At 44.0% G+C, this 23,426-nt stretch overlaps 1 protein-coding gene across 2 annotated transcripts; it reads right to left on the reverse strand.

The window, feature by feature from the left end:
* Positions 1-1,977: 1,977 nt before the first annotated feature.
* On the reverse strand, positions 1,978-13,133 carry SLC2A6 (solute carrier family 2 member 6). 2 transcript variants are annotated; one of them, XM_051980282.1, is made up of 10 exons: positions 12,686-13,133; positions 10,930-11,092; positions 10,087-10,293; positions 8,329-8,428; positions 6,507-6,718; positions 5,858-6,010; positions 5,108-5,216; positions 4,833-5,003; positions 4,095-4,240; positions 1,978-3,182 (listed from the first exon to the last, which is right to left on the reverse strand). In XM_051980282.1, the coding sequence occupies exons 1-10, from the start codon at positions 12,772-12,774 to the stop codon at positions 3,027-3,029; spliced, it is 1,506 nt and encodes a 501-aa protein (XP_051836242.1). In that variant the 5' UTR covers positions 12,775-13,133; the 3' UTR covers positions 1,978-3,026. The 2 variants fall into 2 exon arrangements, with proteins under 2 accessions (XP_051836242.1, XP_051836241.1); XM_051980281.1 differs by having other exon boundaries at positions 4,833-5,216; positions 5,858-6,005.
* Positions 13,134-23,426: the final 10,293 nt, after the last annotated feature.

The following is a 23,426-nucleotide window of genomic DNA, read 5'->3' on the forward strand; positions in this document are numbered from 1 at the left end:
TGATGTCTCTGTCAGACCCACATATATATGCCTTTTTGGCGCATTTGATAGTTTGTCTTGCCTACCTACCTATATATTTATTACTCTATCTCAGACAAATACTCAGGGAATTTAGGTGACGTTTAGATTGAGTGTTAGTGACACCTTACTCCTATGCTCTTTCAGGTGTCTTAGTAGATACCAAATCTTTGAGAAATAGTTTTCATAAAGTGGGCAGACACCATCCTTAAAGGGATTGTTGAGAGTGTCCAACCAGAATCAAGGAAGGAAGGCTGTTTTTCAGAGTGGGATTTTAGTGCATTGGTGCTTTGAATCAGAATGGTAGGATTGGAAGCAATCTTTGCAGTTGCCTAGAAGAATTCTCTTTTTACACATGAGATTGAGATCCAAAGAGGAGCAATGCCACATAGAGGTTACGACAAGAAAGAACCAAGGTTTCCTGACTTAAAAGGCCAGTGTTCATTGTACCATGTAGTATCCAGAATAAGGGGCAAAGGGAATCTAGGAAGACCTGTGTATCCTGAGCCACAGGGGGGGAGGAATTTGCTCTAGACTTGAATATTTATTTCCTTTTCCAGAATATTCTCTTTTAATCTAGATTTTCCTTGTTTAAGTTTCCAGTGTAATTTTCAATTTGAGCAATAAAATGTGGCATTTGTCAGTATGACTTTTTTTTTTTTTTAACTTTCCTTCTCTTAATACATGAGCCTGAAAACAGTCAAGATGGGTTGCTTACCAAACTGAAGTTTCTGGCAGGAATAACTACATTAGTCATATCATAGAGGCCACCAAAGTTATATGATCATCAGAAATGACTACAAAGGTAAAGCACAAGATAGAGCAAAAATCCCTATAAAATCTCTAGAAGCTTTTGGATGAAGCAGATAATCTGAAAATGAAGTTCTTCCCCATTAGGTCAATAGGTTAGATCTGGGAGGTAGAATTTTCAAATCCCATTGCTGTGTGCAGCTGTCAACATAAAGATAGCTATATTAGTTTATATACTAACATGTTCTTTCCTGATGGTAGGAGGTGCTTAGGATCAATCCTAGGGCCCCTTTGGGCACCTACAGACTTTCTCTGTAGGGATTATCAGGGGCTCAGAAGTCACAGAATTTTAAGAGTTGGGTGGGAATTTAGTGGCTATATAGATCCAACTGTCTATGCAGGAATCACTTCGTTAGTGAATTTGAAAGGTAACTATTTTGAATATTTCTGACCTGGACCTCACTAAATTTTGAGGTCACTTTATTCTAGATTAGATGACTATGCAAAAGTTTGCTATCTCCAGGTAATTTGGTCCAGCTATCACTTCTGGAACCAATTACAACAAATCTAATTCCTCTTCAGATATTTAAAATCAATGTTGTATACTCTACCTCTCCAACCCCTCTTCAAAATTCTAAAATCTTTTTCTAGATTAGAGGAAGCTTCTCACTTTTGTCAAAACCTACCTTGAGGCAGGGATGAGGAACTGATTTATCTACAGTGATATTAAGATTAGGTGAGGAAAGGTTTCCAAACTAGACCACTATTATGTCATCAGGGAAAAGTTGGGTAGGCCAGAGGTGGATGGAAGGAGACAACCAGTCATTGTCCAACAAGTCTGAAACTGAGCCTGAGTTGGGGTTAGGATGTGGGGAATGCAGATTTCTCCAGTGATTTGCCCCATGTCCCTAAAAAGTTCTGTTTGGGTTTTCATTTCATGGAAAATGAGCACCCGAGCTAGTTATGGAACTCTGTCCAAGAGAAATCATATTCTGGATTTAGTCTTCTTTATGGGCCAGGGAGTTTTGCCCTCCCAGAATCTCATTCGAGGATTGGAAATGACTTTAGGATTATCTAATCCAACTCATTTTACAGAGTTGTGAAAACCTTGGGAAAAGATTATCCTGGAGTTTTACTTTGGTGGTGGTGGTAGTAAAGAAGGGGTTTACACCATTCTCTGAGTACAGATTGAATACTGATCCTAGCCAATTACCTTGAAAGTTTATTAATCATGAGGCAGCTGAGCAAGTCAAAGTGGATGGTTTGGGACAACTCAATCCCATTACAACATAATCTCCTTTTCCTCCACTCCCTCCCCCCCCCCGAAATAATGCATAAATTATATCATTTACAAAGGGCTTTAGATGTGGACTTCTTAAGGAACTTGTGTGAAATCTGAGCAGCAGGAGGGTATTTTCACTCTCCAAAGAGGCTGTGGACTGCCCAGCTCCCATACTCTTCTCCCCTAAGGGGAAAAGTCAGTGTGAGGGGAGGGGGAAAAGCTCAGAGCTAGGTCACAGCTTTCCCCCCAACCCGGCTCCTCTCTAAGTTCTTAGGACATGTAGGTGAGGCACTGAACATGTTCTGCGTCCCTTCAGGATTCTTGGTTCTTTGAGAAATGTCCCAGGCAATATCCACTGACCAGTAATTGGTGAGGAGGCTCTTGCCTCATCAGTCCCCAGAAACAGTATTTTCCTAGAGGTATACGCCAATCATAACAGGGATTTCTCATATTTTTGCCGACTTTCCAAAGTAGATTCATTCTGTTTGATCCTCACAATCACACTGTTGTGAAGCAGGCGGGGTAGGAATTATGATATCCATTGAACAGGTGAGGGAGGTAACAGTGTCAGAGGTTGGTGACAAGAGCCAGGATTAGGAGCTGCCTTTTCTTGCTTCTTGTTCAGTGCTCCCTTGGATCTTGATTCTTTGATCTCGATTGATTAATCAGAATTAACTCCTCGTCTCTGATCTTTTCCTTGGTCCATGGAATCTAGAAGTCTAGGGGCAGTGTAGGTTGTAGAGGTTCTAGGTGGAGGCGGGGGACTATATTCAAATCTCCTCAGCAGAATGCTGAGACCAGGAATCTGGAGATTTAGAGCTGGGAACCATTTCTTGGTCAGAATGTAGTTTCAGTTCTTCCCAATTCCACCTGGCGCTGCTGTCACTTCCTGATCCCTGCCTCTAAGGGGAGGCAGTCCTCCCCAATCCTCCAAAGTCTGATTTCTCTTCTTGGCCAGGGAGGTCGAAGCACCTTCCTATCTCAGGAAGGATCTTCTTCCTGTCCTGAAGAATGATTCAATTTGTTCCAAGGACCGGCGCCTGGTTTCTGGCACACAACAGCCTGTGAAGACCAGATTGATTAGGCAGACAGCCGCAAAGAAGTAAAATGGGACTTGAAGACCAAAAGCGTTCTGTAAAATATAGGGGACAGAAAAGGGGATGGATAAGAACAGGCCAGTTAGTATCAATGTGCTTGGAGATCCAGACCCTCCATCCGACTGCCACAGGAAACTACTTGGCAATTATTGCTTAATGGGCAAGCTTGGGGATGTTTTCATTACATCCTTGCCCTCCTCAGAAGCCTTCTCTGTCCACCCCCACCCCGCCACCTACAGGACAAGACTTAAGCTCTTCAGCCGGTTAAAGTCCAAGCAACGCTTTTAAGCTTATCTCATCATGCTACTTTCCTCTGTTAGGACCCTCTGCACCAGTGAAATGATTCACAAAATAGGCCATATGCTTTCATTCCATAAATTTGATAAATCGTTTAAAATACCTACTGTAAGGCTTTCTCACCCTTCTGGCTTCGTTTTGACCTTTGAAACCTTACGTTTAAGGCCTATATAAAATGCTGCTTCCTCCAGGAAAGTTTCTCAGACACATGCTGCCTACAGGCGATTCCTCCTTTCTCTAACTTGGAGATTTATACTGGGGTTGGGGTGAGTAAATTCCTTTCAGTTCTGTCATGCCCGGCAGCTAGCAGAGAGCCCAGGGTTTCCTAGCATTCTTGCAGCTAGACCTAAATTGCTGCCCTTCCACACTTGAACTTTTGCAACATCACATTTTGCCTTTTATTCACTGAAATCTTTTCTCTCTTCCGTGACACAAAACTCCCCAAGAGCAGACTGTGTCCTCATGGTGCAGCGAATCTCTTAACGAATGCTATTCGAACAAATGAACTAGTGAGTAAACAAATGACCAAGTATTACGCGTCCTGTCCAGGAACAGGGCAAGCAGGATTGCTGGAACTGGGTGGGTCAGCTAGAAAAGCGCTCCCCCTCTCTTCCCTGTATCTGGGCATTGTGATGGGGAATGGGACTCACCTCCACCAGCAAGAAGGACTTGGTGAGCGCGAAGGCTGTGAGCCAGCTGACCAGCACACAGAGCCCCGAGGCTACACCTCTGGCCTTCAGTGGGAGGATCTCGGACATAAGGAGCCACGTGATGGGGCCCCAGCCCATGGCATAGCCTGAGGGAAGAGAGTGAGACCTAAGGTGAGAGCCGTAGGGGAAGAGAAATTCCCTAAGGGAGTGACTGCCTCCGCCCCTTTCTGACTCCAAGGCAGGGAAGTTCCTTCAGCCATTTCTGCGTCCACTCTTTGGGACCCCATTTTCTCCCTGAAGATCCAGGAGTGATTGGCCATTTTTTCCTCCAGCCCACTTTACAGATGAGGAATTAAGACAAACAGGGTCCTCCAGCTAGTGAGGATCTGCAGGCAGATTGAATTCAGGGGTTCCTGGCTCCGGGCCTGGCCCAGTCCCCACTGCTCGGCTTCCCGGGAGCGTCAGTGGGGCCCCTGCCCACTCTGTGCCCCTCCCGGGAGCCACCCTCGGGGGTTCTTGCTGCCCTTACCCACATTGCCTTTGACAGGGCCAGCCCCGCGGGCAGCCCAGCTACAGAGCTCAGGTGCACACAGACCCAGACCTCACCCACACCGGAACTGGGGTTCCAGGCCGGGCTTTAGGTGCAGAAGGGAGGCGAGCTCCCTAGGAACTTCCCCCAGCCTCGGAGCCCCTCGTTCCTGCCCCTTCCCTGGGGAAGGGGGCTCAGGCAGCACTTACCCATGATGAAGAGCATGGTGGCAAAGAGGGGCACCAGCATGAGGTAGCTCCCGGACTCGGAGCCCTCAGGGGCCACACTGCTCAGGGCCACCGTAGCGTTGGGGGCTGGTCTCTGCGGACTCAAGTGGATGTAGAGCCCCAGGGCCAGGTTTGCCACAAACATGATGGACGCTGTGAACCGAGAAGGCGAGGAGGGCTCAAGGCCAGGGAGGAGGTGGGAGGGAGGGGCACCCAAACCCTCTCCGGGCAGAGGGCAGGGGGCAGAGCGGGCGTACCTGAGACAAAGAGAAGAATCTTGCGCCCTGCTCTGTCCATGGTGCCGGCTGCGATTAGCACAGACACGAGCCTCATGGCCCCCACGATGGCTGCGTCTTCTTCTGGGGGCTGGGACGCACGAGAGGGGAGATATCAGGGCTCACAGGCCTAGGCTCCTCTACCACTCAAGGGCAGGCCTAGGGCTGGGGCTTCCCGGGATGTAGGGGATGCTGCCCCTCTGCCTTTGGCTCTGTGTCTCAGGGGAGGAGAGGGAATGGGCGTGGGGGAGAACTCAGTCTGTCGCAGCTGTTAGTACATCTCCAGCTTCACTGGGGTGGGCCGGGATGGAGCCCCAGAAATGGTACGGGGAGAAGCTGTGCTAGACTTTCCTTCGCTCCTTTCCATCAGAATTCACCCTCTCCATGTTCCATGTGCCCAGAACTTTTTGCTACATAATCAGACACTTCAATTCATGCTCCTTTTTTTTTTTTTTTTTTTTTTTGGGGGGGGGGGTTGAAGGCGCCTGTCTTCCAAGAAATAGCTGTACTTTCTCTCAGGGCCTTCTGGAAACAGAAAGAACCTCCTTAAGGGTGGGGTTTCAGGCGCTGGGCAAGTAGGAGGCAGGGGACATGAGGCCTGTGGTGTTTCTTGAAGCCCCCCTCTCCCTCCTCCCCCCAAGGAACAGGAAGTGTCCGGCTCTCCCTATGGTGAGGCAGGTGCTGACCAGGTCCCTGCAGGGGGCTCGGGACAGGATGGAGCACCCTTCTCACCAGCAGCACAGCCGTGCTGTGGAAGATGGATTGCAGGTAGACCAGAATGGGCGTGACGCCTGTTAGCTGCTGCAGGAATCTCATCAGAACAGCGATGGCGATGGGCTTGTAGATGAAAGGGTCCCGCAGCTCGGCCCACGACAGTCGGCTGTTCTGGAAGCATGAGGCGGGGGCTGAGGCATGTGGGCGCCGCCCCTTGGGGTCCCCCGCCCAGTAGGTAGTGTGTTAGGGTAACACACGGGGTGCCCCAGCATCCCTGTGCCTCCTCCTCCCCCCAGGCAGGATGAAGTTCCTAAAATACTCCTTGAGATAAGAATTTAGGGTGGCCACCCAGAGAAGGCCTAAGAAGAGGAGCTCTGCCCAGGTCACTTGGGAGCTTGCACCGAAGCAGGGGCTCTGGCTCTCCTAGGCTAGGAATTCTTAACCTTTGTCCTGGACCCTTTCATCACTCCGGTAAAAACTAGGGACCCCTTCTCAGAATGATGGTTTTATGTGAATAAGTACACAGGCCTCTAAGAGAAACAATAACATGGAAATGTAGTTATAAAATTTTAAAAGTATAGCCATTCCGGGCTAAGAGTTCTGGACCAAGTCTCTCTCGGGGATCTCATGGCCCTTAGGTTCATCTGGTAATGACGGTCTCCCTTACCTGCCGCCGGACACTGTTCTGGATCTGCTGGAATTCCCTTTGGAAGTCTGTGTCCCTCCCTCGGAGCCAGGCCAGGGCTTTCAGGGCTTCCTCCTCCTTGCCCTGGGAGAGGAGGAAGCGAGGGGAGTTGGGCATAAAGCACAGAAGTACCATCATGACAAATACTGGCACCTCTCCAGCCACCGCCAGCCAGCGCCAGGGTATCTTCAAGCCTGGAGAGTTATGGGAGAAGAGAGAAGGCAGGAGAAAGTCAGGAGGTCCTGGGATGGGACTGGGGGGAGGGCAAAGGGGCACTAGTCTCAGGGTATTACATCTCGATACACCTCCCTGGGCACTCAGGATCACCAGGCTGGGGATCCATGCAGGAGTCCTCCCTGTCCTTCAAGGCCTAGCCAGGGCCTTCTCCACAGAGACTTCTCCTGGGCGGCTTACAGCTTCTACTCTCACATGGCCCTAGATATACACTGTTTATGTTGGAGTTGACTTTTTTTATTTTTGGACCCCCGCCCTTGGCTTTCAGTATTTTCTTTATCCCCATTTAATAGGAAAGTAATCAATTCTACTAAATTTTAGCAGAATAATGTAGCTATTGACCAACTATTCCCATACCCCTTGATGGTAACGATAGCTAATATTCCTACAGCTTGTTAAAGTTTGCAAAGCTAAACATCCTCACAACTCGATGAGGTAGGTTCTGTAATTATGAGGAAACTGAAGCTAAGGGAGATTAAGTGAGTTGCTCAGGCTCAAAATTTGAGGAAGAATTTGGACTCAGGTCTTCCTTGAGGGAATTGAGGGGATTAGGATAGTAAATGGTTAGTTGTGGGAGTTGAGTGAACCACACTGACCCCATTTTGTAACTCAATTGTGGAGTTAGCTCAGTTCTATTTTTATTCAATTATGGCTCTAGTCCAAATTCTATCTTAGGAGAAAAGTTGAATTGTGGGATTTATTGGATTGTTTTAACCTAGTCCTGTGTGACTGGAAAACTGGACCATCTCTTCTTGCTGCTTAGACCCCCTTAACCCAAGACCTCAGTTATGCTGACCAAAAACCTAATCAGATCCAAAAATTAAGGCAAAAAATTTTCTTACAATTGTACATTTCAAAGCAACCCATATAGTTTATCTGAAAACCATCCTGTACTGATCAATCAATTATTGTTTCCACATTCCTTTGATTGTTTATAGTTACTTTGGGAAGTGGGACCAACTTCTTTTCTGATTTCAGGGAATTGTACCTATTCATTTTCTTCCTCCCAACTTGGAAAGCCCCTAATCTTTTATCCAATCAGAAAGCAGATTACCTAATATTGTATTGTTTCCTTTTGATTAATTGGCCTTAATTGATTATTTTTTAATGTATAATACTCTGTTTTTCCTTGTATTTGGGGTCCAGTGCCTAAACTGAGAAGGTCTGATTCTGGCTGGGCAATTGGAATGCTCTGCTTAATAAATCAATAGGCTCAGAAGGTCAAACCTTCCCCCAAACTGCTTCCTCAGTCACTTTATCTTTTTCCCGTCACATCCTGGTTCCAAATGCAACCTTCTAGCTACTTCTGGAAGTACAATCTAACCCCAGGTTGGGAACTCTGGATCTAATCTGCATTGCTGGTTATCTTCATGTTTCCCACCTCCCCAACTAAACTACTCCCTGAGAGTAATAACTTAAGCTGGTGATCCCACCTTAGGGAATAGTCTGACAGGGATGGGGTCTTTGAACACAGTATGTGCTCAGACAAAGATTCGTTTGTTGATTGTTTTGTGGTCTCTGCCTCCTCCCTGCCTTTTCCCCACCTTCCCGTTAGAGAAAAGATACTTGCCCAGAGCATAGAGCAAGAGGGACCCAAAGACAGCCATGATCTGAGGTGTGGCCCCCAGTGCCCCTCGAACTCCAGGGTGAGAGATCTCAGACACATAAACCTGCAAGACAAATCATGCTGCAGGAGAAAGAAAGGTGAGTCAGGAAACCTGGGACTAGTGGACCTGCCACTAATTGGCTGTTAGGACATCAAACAAATCACTTCCTCGCTCTGGGGAATCTCCTCCTTGGTGAAGGGAGGGGATTATATATGGTTTTTCAAATCCTCTCCATCTGTAAGAGTCTCTAACACTGTCCTGTCATTCTAAGTTCACAACTGGTCCAGGCCTCAGGTGAGAGAAGTACTTCATTCCCAGCTTGAGAGAGGTCCAGCTCAGGTTCACTCAGCAAACAGGAAGGCTGTGCTAGAATGGAGATCCCAGACTGTGACAGCCAAGAAATTGGGCCCTAGATTTAAGAGCTAGAAATGACCTTTGAGGTCATTGGGTATAATCCCTTCCTTTTACAGAAGAGGAAACTGGGGCCCTGAGAAGATTGGGGGACATCTTGGGGGAACCCAAGTTCATACAGCTAGTGCTTGATGAAGGAGTTTGAACTCAATTCTCCCTGACTCCAAATCCAGGGATCAATCCACAATATCACCCCATCTTCCAAATAAATGTTATATCAAATTGACGTGACTTCACTCTATATGGTAACTCACCCACTTTCTCTGAGTCTCATTTTTTCTCTCTTGGAGGGTGACCATGAGCTGGTCAGAATTGTCAGGGGCCACCCAAGTGGCCAAAGGCTGCAAACACTGTGGAAGACCCCTGTGCTTGGCAGCTACTTTTGGCTTCCTGGATAGCTGTGCTGCTTCTCCTGAGACTGTTTCCCTCTCTGGCTTTTGCTTTGCTCCTTTCAAGGTGCCTTTATCAGCTGTCAGGATGTGCTGAGTGACAGATGAGGTACGACATCCCCAGGGAGAGCAAACAGAGCATTCACAGGCCAGGGAGTGAGTAGAATGAGTGAAGATGCTGGTTGGTTGTTCTTCAAAGAGGACCTGACTTCAGGGAAGTGGGGCCGGGACATGCAAGGGATTTGGATTTAAGTATGGGAGGGCTAGGCAAGGTCACCTGCCTCGATTTCCCTGTGTGTGTGTGTGTGTGTGTGTGTGTGTGTGTGTGTGTATGGAAGGGAGAGACTCAGAATTTCTGGCAAAAATGATTGCTATTTACATTCAATCTGAGTCAGTCTGGACCCAGATGGGATATGGGAAGAGGGAAGGACCTTTCTCTGCTTCCTCTCCTTGCTCAATGTGGACTTTCTTTGATTGAGCAATGCCTTTGAGGTCAGAAGCCATTTTTGATTGGCCATTTATTCTAACCCTATTGTTTTGCAGAGGATGGAACCAAAGCCCAGGCACATTCTGTGGCTTGTTAAAGTCATACCTGTAGAAAGTGCTAGGTTTTGAACCTACATCCTCTGACTTCAATTTTAGTGTTGTAAATCAGCCCACTCATTTTATGAATGAGAAATCGAGGCTCGGAGAGGGAAAAGCTTTTGCTTTTTAGCTTGCTATGCAGCAAGTTAATGGAAAAGCAGAATTACCTTTTACTTAAACCAGGACTACGAAGTGGAACACCCCAGTTAAAACACACCAGTGATGAGCTTTGACAACCACGGGGAAGATAGAACCCCAGTTCACTTAATTGCTGATTAGTTTTCCCCCAGTGTCCCCCAGAGATGTCCCCAGAGCAGCTCTAGGAATTGTCCTTACTGGGATACAAGCAGCGGTGAGCCCTCCTGCGAAGCCGGTCAGAATCCTCCCCAGCAAGAGCATCCACAGCCCCTGAGCTCCAGCCATGAGGGCGTAGCCAATAACTGAGGGCACAGCGGAGAACATGATGCTGAGCTTCCTGCCCAGGAGATCGTTGAGCACCATGGCACTGAGGCCTCCAGCAGCTGCTCCCAAGGTGAATACAGACTGTGGAGAAAGGGCACCTGGTGGGGTGATCATATCCAGACCTGGCTTCCTGGGGCAGGGGCCCTCTCCTTTCTGTCCCAGGCTGGAGATACTCTTCCCTACTAGGAGTTGCAGCCACTGGATAAAAGTGCTGAAGTACCTGATGCTCCCTTCCCCCAAATGTGCTAGGTACATATAATTGAAAAGTCTCTAGCAAGTCCTAATTTGGAAGGACCTACCCTTGAGCTTGGGCTCTATGGATGCCCCAGAGACCTCCTGTTTAACCAGGCTCAGGGAGGCGTCTACTCCTCCTGGGCTCCAGACTCCAGGGGATGGGAAAAGAATAAATTTAATTCATGACTTGAATGATACTAGCAGCTCCTTCCAGTAACTCAGATTGCTTTCATTTCCTGCTTTCATTTCTTTGTGAAATTTTCCCAACAGATATCTTAGGGTTAAAGGGGTGGAATACAAAGAGTTCCTGAAAAACCCATGAAAATTAGGGAATCAAAAGTGGCCCAGGGATTTGTCCAGGAGAAGTTGGTATTGAAGAGTAAAAGGTAGGGCCTTCCTGGACTCCTCAGCATTTGCTCCATGCTACGGGCAAAAAGAAATTATTTTGAGAAATCCTACACCCAGTGTTCTAGGGATCCTTACACCAAACCAGGATGACTCCGTCTTGTTCATTCGTAAAGCTGGATTGGGGGATCTCTCAAGAGCTGGAATGACTGGGGATGTGTAGACTAGGGCATAGCCAAAGCTGAAATTTCCCAGTACTGCTGCGAAGGTAGCCAGGAACAAGCGCTTATTCTTCAGGGTTCTGGGGTAGGAAGAAAGAGGGGGTAAGACAAGGATACCTGTAAAGCTCCTCACCTCACTGCTTCCTGCTCTGCCCATCCATTCCAATTGTGTTTCTCTCTATTCTGAACATTTCAGACCATACCTGAAGTTCACCTGGGAACCCACAAGGATCTTGGAAAACTTCTGATCCAATCCCCTCATTTTGGAGATGGAGAAATGGAAGTTCAGAGAAGCTGATGGCTTAGACAAAGTCACACAGCTTCAGTTCTGGCCACCACAGTTTAACAGAGACCTTAATAAATTGGAATGTGTCTCGAGGAAGGAAGGTGATCAAAGTAATACTAGCTCTTGGAATAATGATTTGTGTTAGCTTGGATGAAGGAATTCAGTATGTTTAGTTTTGAGAAGAGAAAGCTTGATAGGAAGGGTGTTAGAGACTGTCTATAAGAAAGAGGAAGCAGATAATTTCCATGTGAACAGAGCTATGACCTTTTGGGAGATGAGCGTGGAGCCAGCTTTTACTGCCCACTGAGAGCTGATTGTTAAATTTTCAGTGTAAGCATTTAAACTGGCAAAAGCTATTATTGTTTAATTTATTATCTGGACTTAAGTGATGGGGAAAATGATATTGGTGTGGATTAAATCTAAAAAGTATGTTGCATATACTTAAAAAAAAATTGAGAGCTGGTTGTCATCACACCCTAACCATGGTAGAGAGGCAGACTTCAATTTTCAGTGGTAGGGAAGAAAGCAATTCTTAACAATTTATTGTTGTTTTCAGTCTTAATATAAGTCAATCCAAACAAATTTCAGTGGTACAAATAAATAAATGTTGTTGTTCAATTGTCTGGCTTTTTGTGACTCACAAATGGGGTCTTCTTGGCAAAGACACTGGAGAACTTTACCATTTCCTTTTTAACTCATTTTATAGGTGAAGAATTGAGGCAAAGTTAAATGACTTGCCCAGGATCACCCAGCTAAGTAGTGTCTGAATTGGGTCTTCTCAACTCCAGGCTTGCCCACTTCACCATCTAGCTGTTCAATTTAACAAACCCCCCATCTCTAGGCCACTGAGTCTGTGCACCCATGAGGTCATGTGAGGGCTCTGTTCTCCCCCATGGGACAGCAAGTCTGAGTTCTCTTTACTGGTCCTAACTTTGTCATCCTATCCTCAGGTGAGAGCATGTGAGTGGTTCCACGCAGTCTGCCCCCAATATTAGAAAGCAAATTCAAATACGTGTCTTTTTGATGGTTGTTTGGATGAAAGGCCTCATCTCAGAGAAAAAAAGATAATGGATTTTTCTATTTGCCCTGAACTACCTACAGACAGGAAGCCTTAGGTTCAGGCTGCCATCCCTTGCAAGCCAGCCAGCCAGCTGAACCAACCAACACTGCCAGGTTATAGAGGGGGCCTGGGGCATCCAACTAAATGGCCAGTCCTTGCCTCTTGCCCTAGAGGGTGAGAAGGCAGGAAGGGCACGGAGGAAAGCAGGGATTTAGAGTTCCCTAATGTGAAGACAGAGCTCAAGAACCCAGCCTTCTCCTAGAGAAAAAACAGAAGCAACTCAACCTCCCCGCTCTGCCCACCGGCCCCCGACTCCCCCTCTCTTACCTGATATAATTCTGTTCTTGCTGCGGGTCTGGCCTTTCCGGGAAGGTCTCATAGTCTGGTGTCTCACTTCCTAAAAGAGGTTGCTCCATAGTGATTGGGTCCAGGAGCCAACTACCAGGTCCTGGCAGTATCTTGATGCTGAGGCTTCCCTGAGATCCTGAGACCTTTTGAATGACCCAGAGGCCCTCAGAAGGCAGGTTCTGGTAGGGATAAATGTGTCCTGGGAGACTGGGGGAAGGGAGAACTCCTCTGTCCTCTGCCCCCAAATGAGGAAGTGGGCAGGGTTTAGGGTGTACAATGCTGTTCCTTGGGAGGAAAGAGTAGCGGGAGGAAGAAATCACTATCTGCCGGCCACACCCAGTACCCCCAGCCCATAGGTCCCTTAGCTAGAGTCAGGGTGGCTGGGCTCCTGGAATGGACCAAAGCTTCTCCATCCCTCTTAGCTCCTCCTTTCTCTTTCATTCTGGACCGGCCAATCCTGGGCCCTGATTGGCTGCCTAGGAACACTATGCTGCTCGGGCAGCACCAATCAGGAGGGACAGAACCGGTTCTGATGTTCCTTGGCAGGGCTGGCTGCCTAGGTGGGGTCGGGGGAGTTTCCCAGCTTAGGGATGTATGTAAAACCTGCCATTTGGCAAAATGTCACACACACACATACACTTCCTATTTTTATTTCACATAGATTCAGCCTTTGTGTGAATTGAAAGGAAACTAGTGTACTTCATCCTCCCCTCCCCTCACTTTATTTAGTCAGGGTCACCTAGTGAATTAGTGACAGGTACAGTATTATGGTCCTAGAGGCAGGTTCCTGGCTAAAAGGGTTCACGGCTCTTTCCATCATACCTCACTGCTTATTTTCTGCACTTTAAACAAATCATACCACTTTTCTGCTCAAAAATTTTAAATGGCTGCCTATTACCTCCCAAATAAAGTTCAAATTTCCTACCTGACAAGACTCAGGTCTTAAGGTCTTTTTAATCTGGGGATTCCGTACCCTTGATAGTCTTCCCTCATTTTATTCTCCTTCATCTCTGCACGTTAGACTCTCTGTTCCTCTAATATGCCCTGTACTTTCCTGTCTCTGTGTCAGGGAAGTATTTACCCTGATTTCTGAAAAAAATCATCATTTTTCCTGATGGATTTATACCCATGACTTAAAATGTCACCTCTTCCACAAAGCCTTTTCTGATTTCTGAACCAATGACAGCTCTCCATCCTTTGACTTTCCTTATTTTGTCTCTTTCACATACTTGTCATGTAATATTGTGTATTAAAGCTATTCCTATTTGTAGTTTATCCCCATTAGACAGTATTTCTGAGGTCAGGTCTTATCTTTCAGCTCCAGATCTAGAATCCTTTAAATCCATAATAGAAACTTATCTACTCTAGCATCCAGCATGGTATTTTATGCATAGTTGACATTTAGTAAAAGCTTATTGAAGGAATGAATTGAGACTGCACATATATACATTGCATTTAGCATTTATTAGGCACTTACTATGGATTAGATGCTGTGTTAAGTGCTAGACCACTAGTCAGTTTTGAGCCACTATAATACAGTATACTAATCTAATGATGGGTCTAGGTCTCTGAGCAGTGGGTCTAAGGGTACTCTGCATTACCTTTGACCTCAGAGTACCAGCAAGGATTTCTGGGTTACATTTGAGCCTTGCCCAATGCCTTCTGGGTTAACCCTTTTCCAGGGATAAACTAGAGCCAACTCAAATGGGAAAAGCTGTTACATTTTCATTATGAACATTTACATCTCAGAAATTAGTAACTGCTAAAAGTCAAGGCTTGATTTTTTTAAATTTTGTTAATTGTCTAGACTTAAGAAAGCGATGGAGAAAATATTAGTAGTGCAGATTAAATTTTAAAGGGTATCAGTGCTTTTCAGAAAGTTAGTTATTAAATACTTGCCAGTGTATCCCTGCCCTTTTACCAAACTTTCCTCCCCAGACCTGGAATCTGGGCAGTCCAACCATGCCCATTCAATATTAGATAAGTGAATTAGAATAGAAATTCTCCTGAACCTTTTCCCCAAAGAGTAGTATGGAAAAAGAGAAAAGAGAGCTGAGGATGTACATCTGGAAACTGGCCAAAGCCATAAGGCTAGGGGCTGGTGGCTTTCTAGATTCCTAGGTTTAAGGCAATTTGTGAAAGGACTTTAGCTTTCTTGTTCTTCCTGGCAAGAGGAAACAGCAGGAACAGGAATCCCTGAGCATCAGCAGTCCAGGTGAGCATGTTTTTCTCAAATAGTACGGATTACAATCCAACACCCAACTGTAGAAATTGCAGGATTCCAGAACTGAGGATAAGATCAGGGAAGTACTTACCCTGATTTCTGAAAAAAATCATCATTTTTCATTTTCAATGTAGGCTGGCTAAATAGAAAGAAATCATAAAATAGAATCTTGGAGCATTAGATTTGGAAGAGGCCTCAGAACTCAAAATGTCAGACTTGCAAGGGGCCTTAGAATAGAGAATTTCCAAGAGAATGGCAGAGCTGCAAAATTTTATAGACAATAGCTAAACCAAACCCCTCATTTTAAAAATCAGGAAACAAAAGTCTTTCACAACGTTAATTGCTAAATTAAAACTAGACATATCTGTATTGTTGATATTATCTGTAAAGGGGCTGCAGACTCCAGGGGAAGTCACTTTATGTTTCTTCTTCATATAAATGCAGGTGACAATAGATTTTAGGGACCATTGAGGGAAACCTGGAAGGGGAGGAGACATCTTAGTTAGGTTGCCTGAGTGACACCCCAAGAAGAGTGGGAAAAGGAGAAGGGTTCTTTGGCCCTGGACCATTGAGTATGGTGTAGGTAGGGAGTTTTGAGCTGATTTGATGTGAATCTCAGATTTTTTGTGTTTACTTTTCCTCCTTGACATGTGCTATCCCTGCAGGTACCAGTAGCACTTTCTTCAGGCCCTGACTTAATATCCCCTGGTTTTATTCCCTGTTTCTTCTCTCAAACTAGTCTCAGAGTCCACTGAGCCCAGGAATTTAGGCCTCCACTTCTCTTGAGTCCTTCATAATATACTTGATATCACTGAGCACACAGAAGACATTCAGCTAGCCCTTGTTGAATGAGTCCTGGTAAGGAGGTAGTGGAAGGAACACTGGAATGAGTTAGGAGGACTATGGTTTCAGCCATAGGTAGAACCTAGCAAAAATAATTTTTAGTCTTGGTTCAATGATAACTTGCTAAGAAACCTTTAAAATCAAAGTACTTTCCTTTTGTGGCCATCTGTTTCATAATTTTTTAAATGACAAATTTGGCTTACATATTGTCTAAATCTCTTTCAGTTCTGCCATTCTCTGTTCTAAGGCCTTTTCCATCTCTGAAATTCTATTCTACAGACCCTTCTGTCTTGGAAATTCTCTGATTTTGCAGGTCTGACATTTTGTGTTCTGAGGCCTCTTCCAGCACCAACACTCTATAATTCTCTGTTCTAAAGCCCTTCCATCTTGGATATCCTCTGTTCTAAGGCCCTTTATATATCTGAAATTCTCTAAGGCCCCTTCCATCTTGGAAATTCTCTGTTCTTGTAAGTCTGACATTTTTATGTTCTGAGACCTTTTCCAGCACTATTACTCCACAAATCTCTGTTCTAAGACTCTTTCCACAGCTGAAATTCTCTTAAGCCTCTTTCCATTTCAGGGATTCTCTGACCTAAGACCCCTTCTATGTCAAATTCTCTGTTCTAAGGACCCTTCTATCTCCCTTTCCATCTTGGAAATTCTGTTCTTGCACGTATGACATTTTGTGTTCTGAGACCTAAGACTCCATGATTTTCTGTTCTAAAGTCCCTTCCATCTCAGAAATTCTCTGTTATAAGACCATTTTTATCTCTTGCAGGTCTGACATTTTGTGTTCCGAGACCTTTTCCAGCACTAATACTCTATGATTCTCTGTTCTAATGCCCTTTCTAGTTTTGTATCAGCCAGGTGATTATGGACAAATTACTTGATTTCTCAGGTGTTCAATTTTCTTACCTATAAAATGGGGCTAATAATCTCTGCTCTGACTCCCTTGACTTCTCCTGAAATCTTCTAATGCCTTGATGAGGAGTTGATCAGAGATGCTGGTGAGAATGAATTCTAGTCAGGCCTCTAAAATCTAGTTTTCTTGGATTGAGAAGTTGATGATAAGTTTATTTCTTTATTTTAAAATGGACCTGTGACTTCAAGAATATAACAATTCACCAGTATATTCAATTAAACACCACAATTCAATTCAGTAATTTCTAGATCCCTACCTACACAATCCATGTTAACAACTTGGGTTAACCCAACATACATTTGTAGGATAAGCTCACTTCTGATGACAGCTCTGCTTTGCCCTCACTGTTGCCCTCTAAATTGTAAAGAATGAGACAAACCTCCCTTGATCTCCACAGTGTACTTCTGTCCTTTGTTGCTCTTTGGTTCCATGTCTCCCTTTCTCCCCCCCTCACTTTGAAGAGTTCTTCTGGGTCAAGAGGGCTTATACCCAAAGACCTGCTCAGCTGCTATCTCTGTCTGTTGCCATCCCTGGAACTTCTTGGGACTAAAGGATTTCCTGGAAGAGCCAGGAAGGCTTATTTCTAAACAACCAAAACCATGTGGATCCAATTGGCTTATCTCTGTGCAACCTTTTAGCTTCCTTATCTTCTCCTAGAGATATCCATTAGATGTTTAGAACAATTAGATAAATTAAGAGTTGATTGAATGGCCAAAGAATAATCATTCAATTAGTCCGTCAGTCAACAAACATTGATGAAACACTATTATTTTTTAGGTACTAAGTCCCTTCCTTCCTTCCTTCCTTCCTTCCTTCCTTCCTTCCTTCCTTCCTTCCTTCCTTCCTTCCTTCCTTCCTTCCTTCCTTCCTTTCTTCCTTCCTCCCTTCCTTCCCTTCTTATGTCTCTTCTCTATATAGAGAGTGCCAGGACTGGGGTCAAGAATCCTCAATCTCAAAGCTGGCTTCAGATGCTCTCTCGTTGCATGACTCTGGATAAATCACTTTTACTTTTGTCTGCCTTAATTTCCTTGTCTATAAAATGAACTGGAGAAGGAAATGGCAAACCATGCCGGTATCTTTGCCAAGAAAACTAGGAATAGGGTCATAAGGTGCACGGCATGATTGCCTGACAATACGTGGTTAACCAACAGTTTTGTTTTTTGTTTTTTCTGAGAAAGACCTGAAGGTTTCTGCAGATTCAGTATGGAATATGGCAGCCTCTCAAAGCCAGTGTACACTTAAACTGCTTTTGGCAAACACAGCTTTTAGGAATGGGGAAGTGACAGAGATAGAGCCACAGCCCTTAGCCTTGGTCAGATGATAGCTGGGATGTTGGGTTTAATTTGAGGCATCACAGCTTATGGAAAACATTGATCAGCTGATGTGTCCAGAGCGGGGTAACCAAGATGGTGAAGGGCCTTACGTCCTTGCTGTGGGAGGGTCAGGTAAAGTAAAGGGGTTGTTTAGGAAGTGAAGGCTCCCAGGGGTCATAATAAACCATTTGGAAATCATTCCAAAGATTTGAAGGGCTGTCCTGAAGAAGATGGATTCTATTTGTTCCGTTTGGGCCCAGAACAGAAGTGAGAGCCTTTGTAGAAGTTACAAAGAAGTAAATTCAGGCAGGACATCAGGAAAATTTCTACCAATTAGTGTTGTCCAAGGGTGGGATAGACTGTCTTTTGAGATCCCAGGTTCCCCTTCCCTGCTGGCTGTCCAGTCAAGATTAAATAGCCATTTGTAAGTGATGCTGCAGTGGGAATTATTTGAGGTATGAGTTGACCACTAAAATTCTTTCCAAATCCCAAATTTTGTGGTTCTTTGATTCTTGTTCAGTCCTTCCATCCTCCCTTTAAAAGGGCAAGCCTAGGGCTATATGTAGTCCAGATGTGCAAACTGTCTGGAAATCATCTGCCAGTATAATGTCAGAGAGGCAAAGGGCGAATGCAAGTGTGTGTGTGTGTGTGTGTGTGTGTGTGTGTGTGTGTGTGTGTGTGTTGGGAAGAGGCAGTCTGGGTTTCCCTTATCAAAAACTTAGTTTAATCTCTGGAAGTTAGTCTGATTAAGGAGATATCACTAATAGCACAACAAAGTCCTTTATGGTTGAAGGGGAAAGGAAGCAAAGGCCCAGACCAATGTTAGGGGCACCCTTTCAACCTGTTCAATGAGTTTGGATTAGATAATTGCTAAAGTCCTTTCTGATGATAAATCTATGATTATCTAAGAGACCTGATCTCTTTTGGAAGTCTTCTGGGACAAAGATCCCAGATGGGAACCTCCTTTACTTTTTTACTCCTTTACTTTACTCCTAAGAAGTTTAAATTTCTGTTACCTGCACTACCTGGTGCCTATAACTAGCTAGCATTCAATGAGAATTTTTTTTCTGTCACTCTCTCTCTCTCTTTTTAAATAATAGCTTTTTATTTTCAAAATACAAACAAAGATAATTTTCAACATTTATCCTTGCAAAACCTTGTTTTTTTCACCCTTTTCCCTAGACAGCAAGTAATCCTATATATATATATTTAAAATGTGGTTTCTACACATGATTCCACATTTATCAGGTTGCATAAGAAAAACCAGATCAATAGAGCAGTAATGAATTGAACCAGCTCTGGGAGATGACTATGAACCACTACATAGAATTCCCAATCCCTCTATTTTTGTTCGCCTGCATTTTTGATTTCCTTCACAGGCTAATTGTACACTATTTCAAAGTCCGATTCTTTTTGTACAGCAAAATGACTGTATGGACATGTATACATATATTGTATTTAACTTATACTTTAACATATTTAACATATATTGGTCAACCTGCCATCTGGGGGAAGAGGTGAAGGGAAGGAGGGGAAAAGTGCGAAAAGTTGTGTGTGGGTCAGTAATAAACCAGTAATAAAACAACTGGATAGATCTCTAGAAGCAAAGCAAAGTTTATTATACCTTCTCGAAAACCATGGTCCGACCCATCCAGCAGACAATGGAAGGGAGAAAGCACTATAGGGGGCAGGGTTGAGGCTTTTAATCCCTAAGCAAATTCTCCTCCCAGTACTGACCCTCATCCTTATTGGCTGAGGATCTTATATTCTAAACGTGGGAACTATTCAAGAAATTGAACTTGACCATTAAGTACATAGGTGCCCATATTTGGCTGAAATAGGAAGGATAACAAGAAGGGGACTTAAGTGTGCCCTTAGGGGGATAGCAGGGAGGGGATAGCAGGGAGGAGACTTTAAGTATGTCCTTAAGACAGCAGGGAGGAGACTTTAAGTAAGCCCTTGACTTAATACTTAAAGTCCTTCAGGCCTACTCAAACTTTGAAATAGATGAAGCCTTACTCGATTTTCACAACTGTTTTGAAAGATCTCACTTTATCTCGTTCAGTTGGGAAAAAAGGTCTTGCAATTGTCAATGCTGAAAAATTACCCATGCATATCTTGTAAATAAAAAGCTATAATAAAAAAAAAAAAGAAAAACCAGATCAAAAAGGAAAAAAAAAAAAACCTCACTATGTCTTTTCTGATTTTTGTTTATATTAAATTTTTTTTAATAGATCTTAAATTCTTTGTGATGCATATGTGTTTGTTCATTCTATGCCTGAAGGGGTAAGAGAAGATTCCAGTGATTAGCTGGGATTACATAGAATTTTGTTTTTGTTTGTTTCTGTTTTTGGTTAAGTGACTTGCTCAGGGTCATATTGTTAGTAAGTGTCAAGTGTTTGAGGCTAGATTTGAACTCAGGTTCTCCTCTATCCATGTTCCATCTAGGGCACCTCCTCTCCCTTCCCCTGCCTTTTTTGGGGTAGAACATAGATTTAAAAAGGTCAGAGATTAAAATCTAAACTTTCTCCCTAATTGAGGGGCCTATGAGCTGCATATGGGAGAGGATCTTTTTGTTCACAATTTTTGTGAATGATTTGGTAAAAATAAACATTCCACCCAAAGCAGAACTAATTTAGATCTGGGAATTTCCTTTGTCCTAAATTAGCAAGTAAGCTATTGTTAAGGAGATTAATTTGATTTAGATCTCAGATTTATCTCAGCCAGGTGGGGTGGAGTTAGGGTGTGGACTAAGGGAAGTGTATGCTCCTGGGTTTTCTTGTGGTCTGGAAAGAACCTGCTCTTCCCCTTCTTCAATGAAGCCTCTAATTTCTAGTATTTTGGATGACTGCCATCTGAGACTAAGTTCCTCTCCTGTTATCTTGCTGACTTTAACTATCCTTCCCATGCTGAGATCAAGAATCAAGAAGTAAGACATGCTGACTTGCAGGAGCTCAGACTCTTGCTGCTTCCTTAGGAAAGGAGAGAAGGGACTGATCCTTCATTCAATAAGCATTTATTAGGCACCCACTATGTACCAGGCACTGTGTTAAACACAGGGGCTACAAAAGAGCCAAAAGGTAGAGGGCATGATCTGAAAGAGGAACTAGCCAAGGAGACAGAGGAGAGGTCAGTTAGGGAGGACGAAAACCAGGACAGGCTGGTTCCAAAATTCTAGAGAGAAGAGATTATCAACCGTCTTGATGAGCTCAACAACAGAGGCAGAGGCTGCAGAGGTCAGAAAGAATGAGTATTGGGAAAAGTTGCCATTGGATTTGGCAACTAAGAGATTATCATTAACTTTGGAGAGAACAGTTTTGGTGGAATGATAAGATTGAAAGCCAGATTGAAAGAGGTTAAATTAAATAGAAAGTGGAACTTATTATTCCTTAAAAGGCATTGAAAATATTCTTGAGACTTCATTGGCCCAGGGAGCCGTGGACAAAGCTTCCTGTCATCCGAATAGAGAAAAGCTATCAAGTGATGTCAGGAACTCCTCCACCCATGCTTGGAAAGGCCAGGCTTCATAAAAAATAGAAAACTATACTCAACCAAGGGGCAGCTAGGTGTGGTGCCGTGGGTAGAGCACAAGGCTTGGGATAAGGATGACTCTTCATCATGAGTTCAAATCAGACCTCTGATGCTTCCTAGCTGTGTGTCCCTGGACAAGTCACTTAACTGTGTGCCTCATTTTCCTCATCTATACATTGAGTTGGAGAAGAAAACAACAAACTGTTCCAGTATCTCTACCAAGGAAACCCCAAATGGGATCAGGGAACACATGACTGAGCCATAACACAAAATATTCAACTGAACTTAAGCTTTAATCTCAATGAGTTTCCTTTCCTTGCTTTGAATGTTCTTCTCTTGATATAAGATGGACTATGAACTTGGTCATAACAATTCTTTGTGCTCCTCTTCTGGATGCTCTCACCCTCTGACAAAATCATGTTGTTCCTATACTGCTTTGTCTAGTTTTCTGAGTACAGACAAATACCCATAGTACCATGTTCCTGTCATGAAGCCCTGCTTCATGTTGCTGCTGTTATCCCTCGTCAGGGGTAACTCTCACTGTGCAGTCATTGGTAGAAATATTGAGATTTGGTCACACTAAAGCAGGTCCCCCTACTTTGAGCAGGGATACAGCACAGGTGTCTATTTTGTCTCCTTTCTTGAAAGCCATTTCCCTACTTTGAAATTAAACTTCTGTCTGATTCCTGACTTACCTGTCTCTAGCCTGCTCTGTTTGGCTCTGGTCATCCACAAGTTAGGTTTGGTTGATATAACTTAAGGGTCAGGAGTTACTAAGTGATTAAGGCTGGATTTGAACTCATCTTCCTGACTTTAGATGTAGCACTGTGCCACCAGCTGCCTCTAAGAGCAGAGATCTACTGGTAAATGTAAGCTGAGGAGATGAGAGGATGAGGTAGGGAAAGGAATATACATAATACACTTTTAAATTCAATCTGCATTATTTACAGTTTCTCTGGCATTTTCTTTTTCTTTTCTCAATAGTATTTTATTTTTTCAAATATATATAAAGATAGTTTTTAACATTCATTTTAAAAAATTTTTATTTAATAATTACTTTATATTGACACTCGTTTCTGTTCCGATTTTTTTTTCCCTCCCTCCCTCCACCCCCTCCCCTAGATGGCAAGAAGTCCTTTATATGTTGGATATGTTGCAGTATATCCTAGATACAATATATGTTTGCAGAACCGAACAGTTCTCTTGTTGCATAGGGAGAATTGGATTCAGAAGGTATAAATAACCCGGGAAGAAAAACAAAAATGCAGATAGTTCACATTCGTTTCCCAGTGTTCTTTCTTTGGGTGTAGCTGCTTTTGTCCGTCATTTATCAATTGAAACTCAGGTCTCTTTGTCAAAGAAATCCACTTCCATCAAAATATGTCCTCATACAATATCGTTGTCGAAGTGTATAATGATCTCCTGGTTCTGCTCATTTCACTTAGCATCAGTTCATGTAAGTCTCGCCAGTCCTCTCTGTATTCATCCTGCTGGTCATTTCTTACAGAACAATAATATTCCATAACATTCATATACCACAATTTACCCAGCCATTCTCCAATTGATGGGCATCCATTCATTTTCCAGTTTCTAGCCACTACAAACAGGGCTGCTACAAACATTTTGGCACATACAGGTCCCTTTCCCTTCTTTAGTATTTCTTTGGGATATAAGCCTAATAGAAACACTGCTGGATCAAAGGGTATGCACAATTTGATAATTTTTTGGGCATAATTCCAGATTGCTCTCCAGAATGGTTGGATTCGTTCACAACTCCACCAACAATTTAACATTCATTTTTGTAAGACTTTGTATTTTCAATTTTTCTCCCTTACTTCCTTAACCCTCCCCCCCCTCAAGATAGGAAGCAATCTGATATAGATTAAA

Source organism: Antechinus flavipes, chromosome 2, assembly GCF_016432865.1.
Source record: "Antechinus flavipes isolate AdamAnt ecotype Samford, QLD, Australia chromosome 2, AdamAnt_v2, whole genome shotgun sequence".
Lineage (NCBI taxonomy): Eukaryota > Metazoa > Chordata > Mammalia > Dasyuromorphia > Dasyuridae > Antechinus > Antechinus flavipes.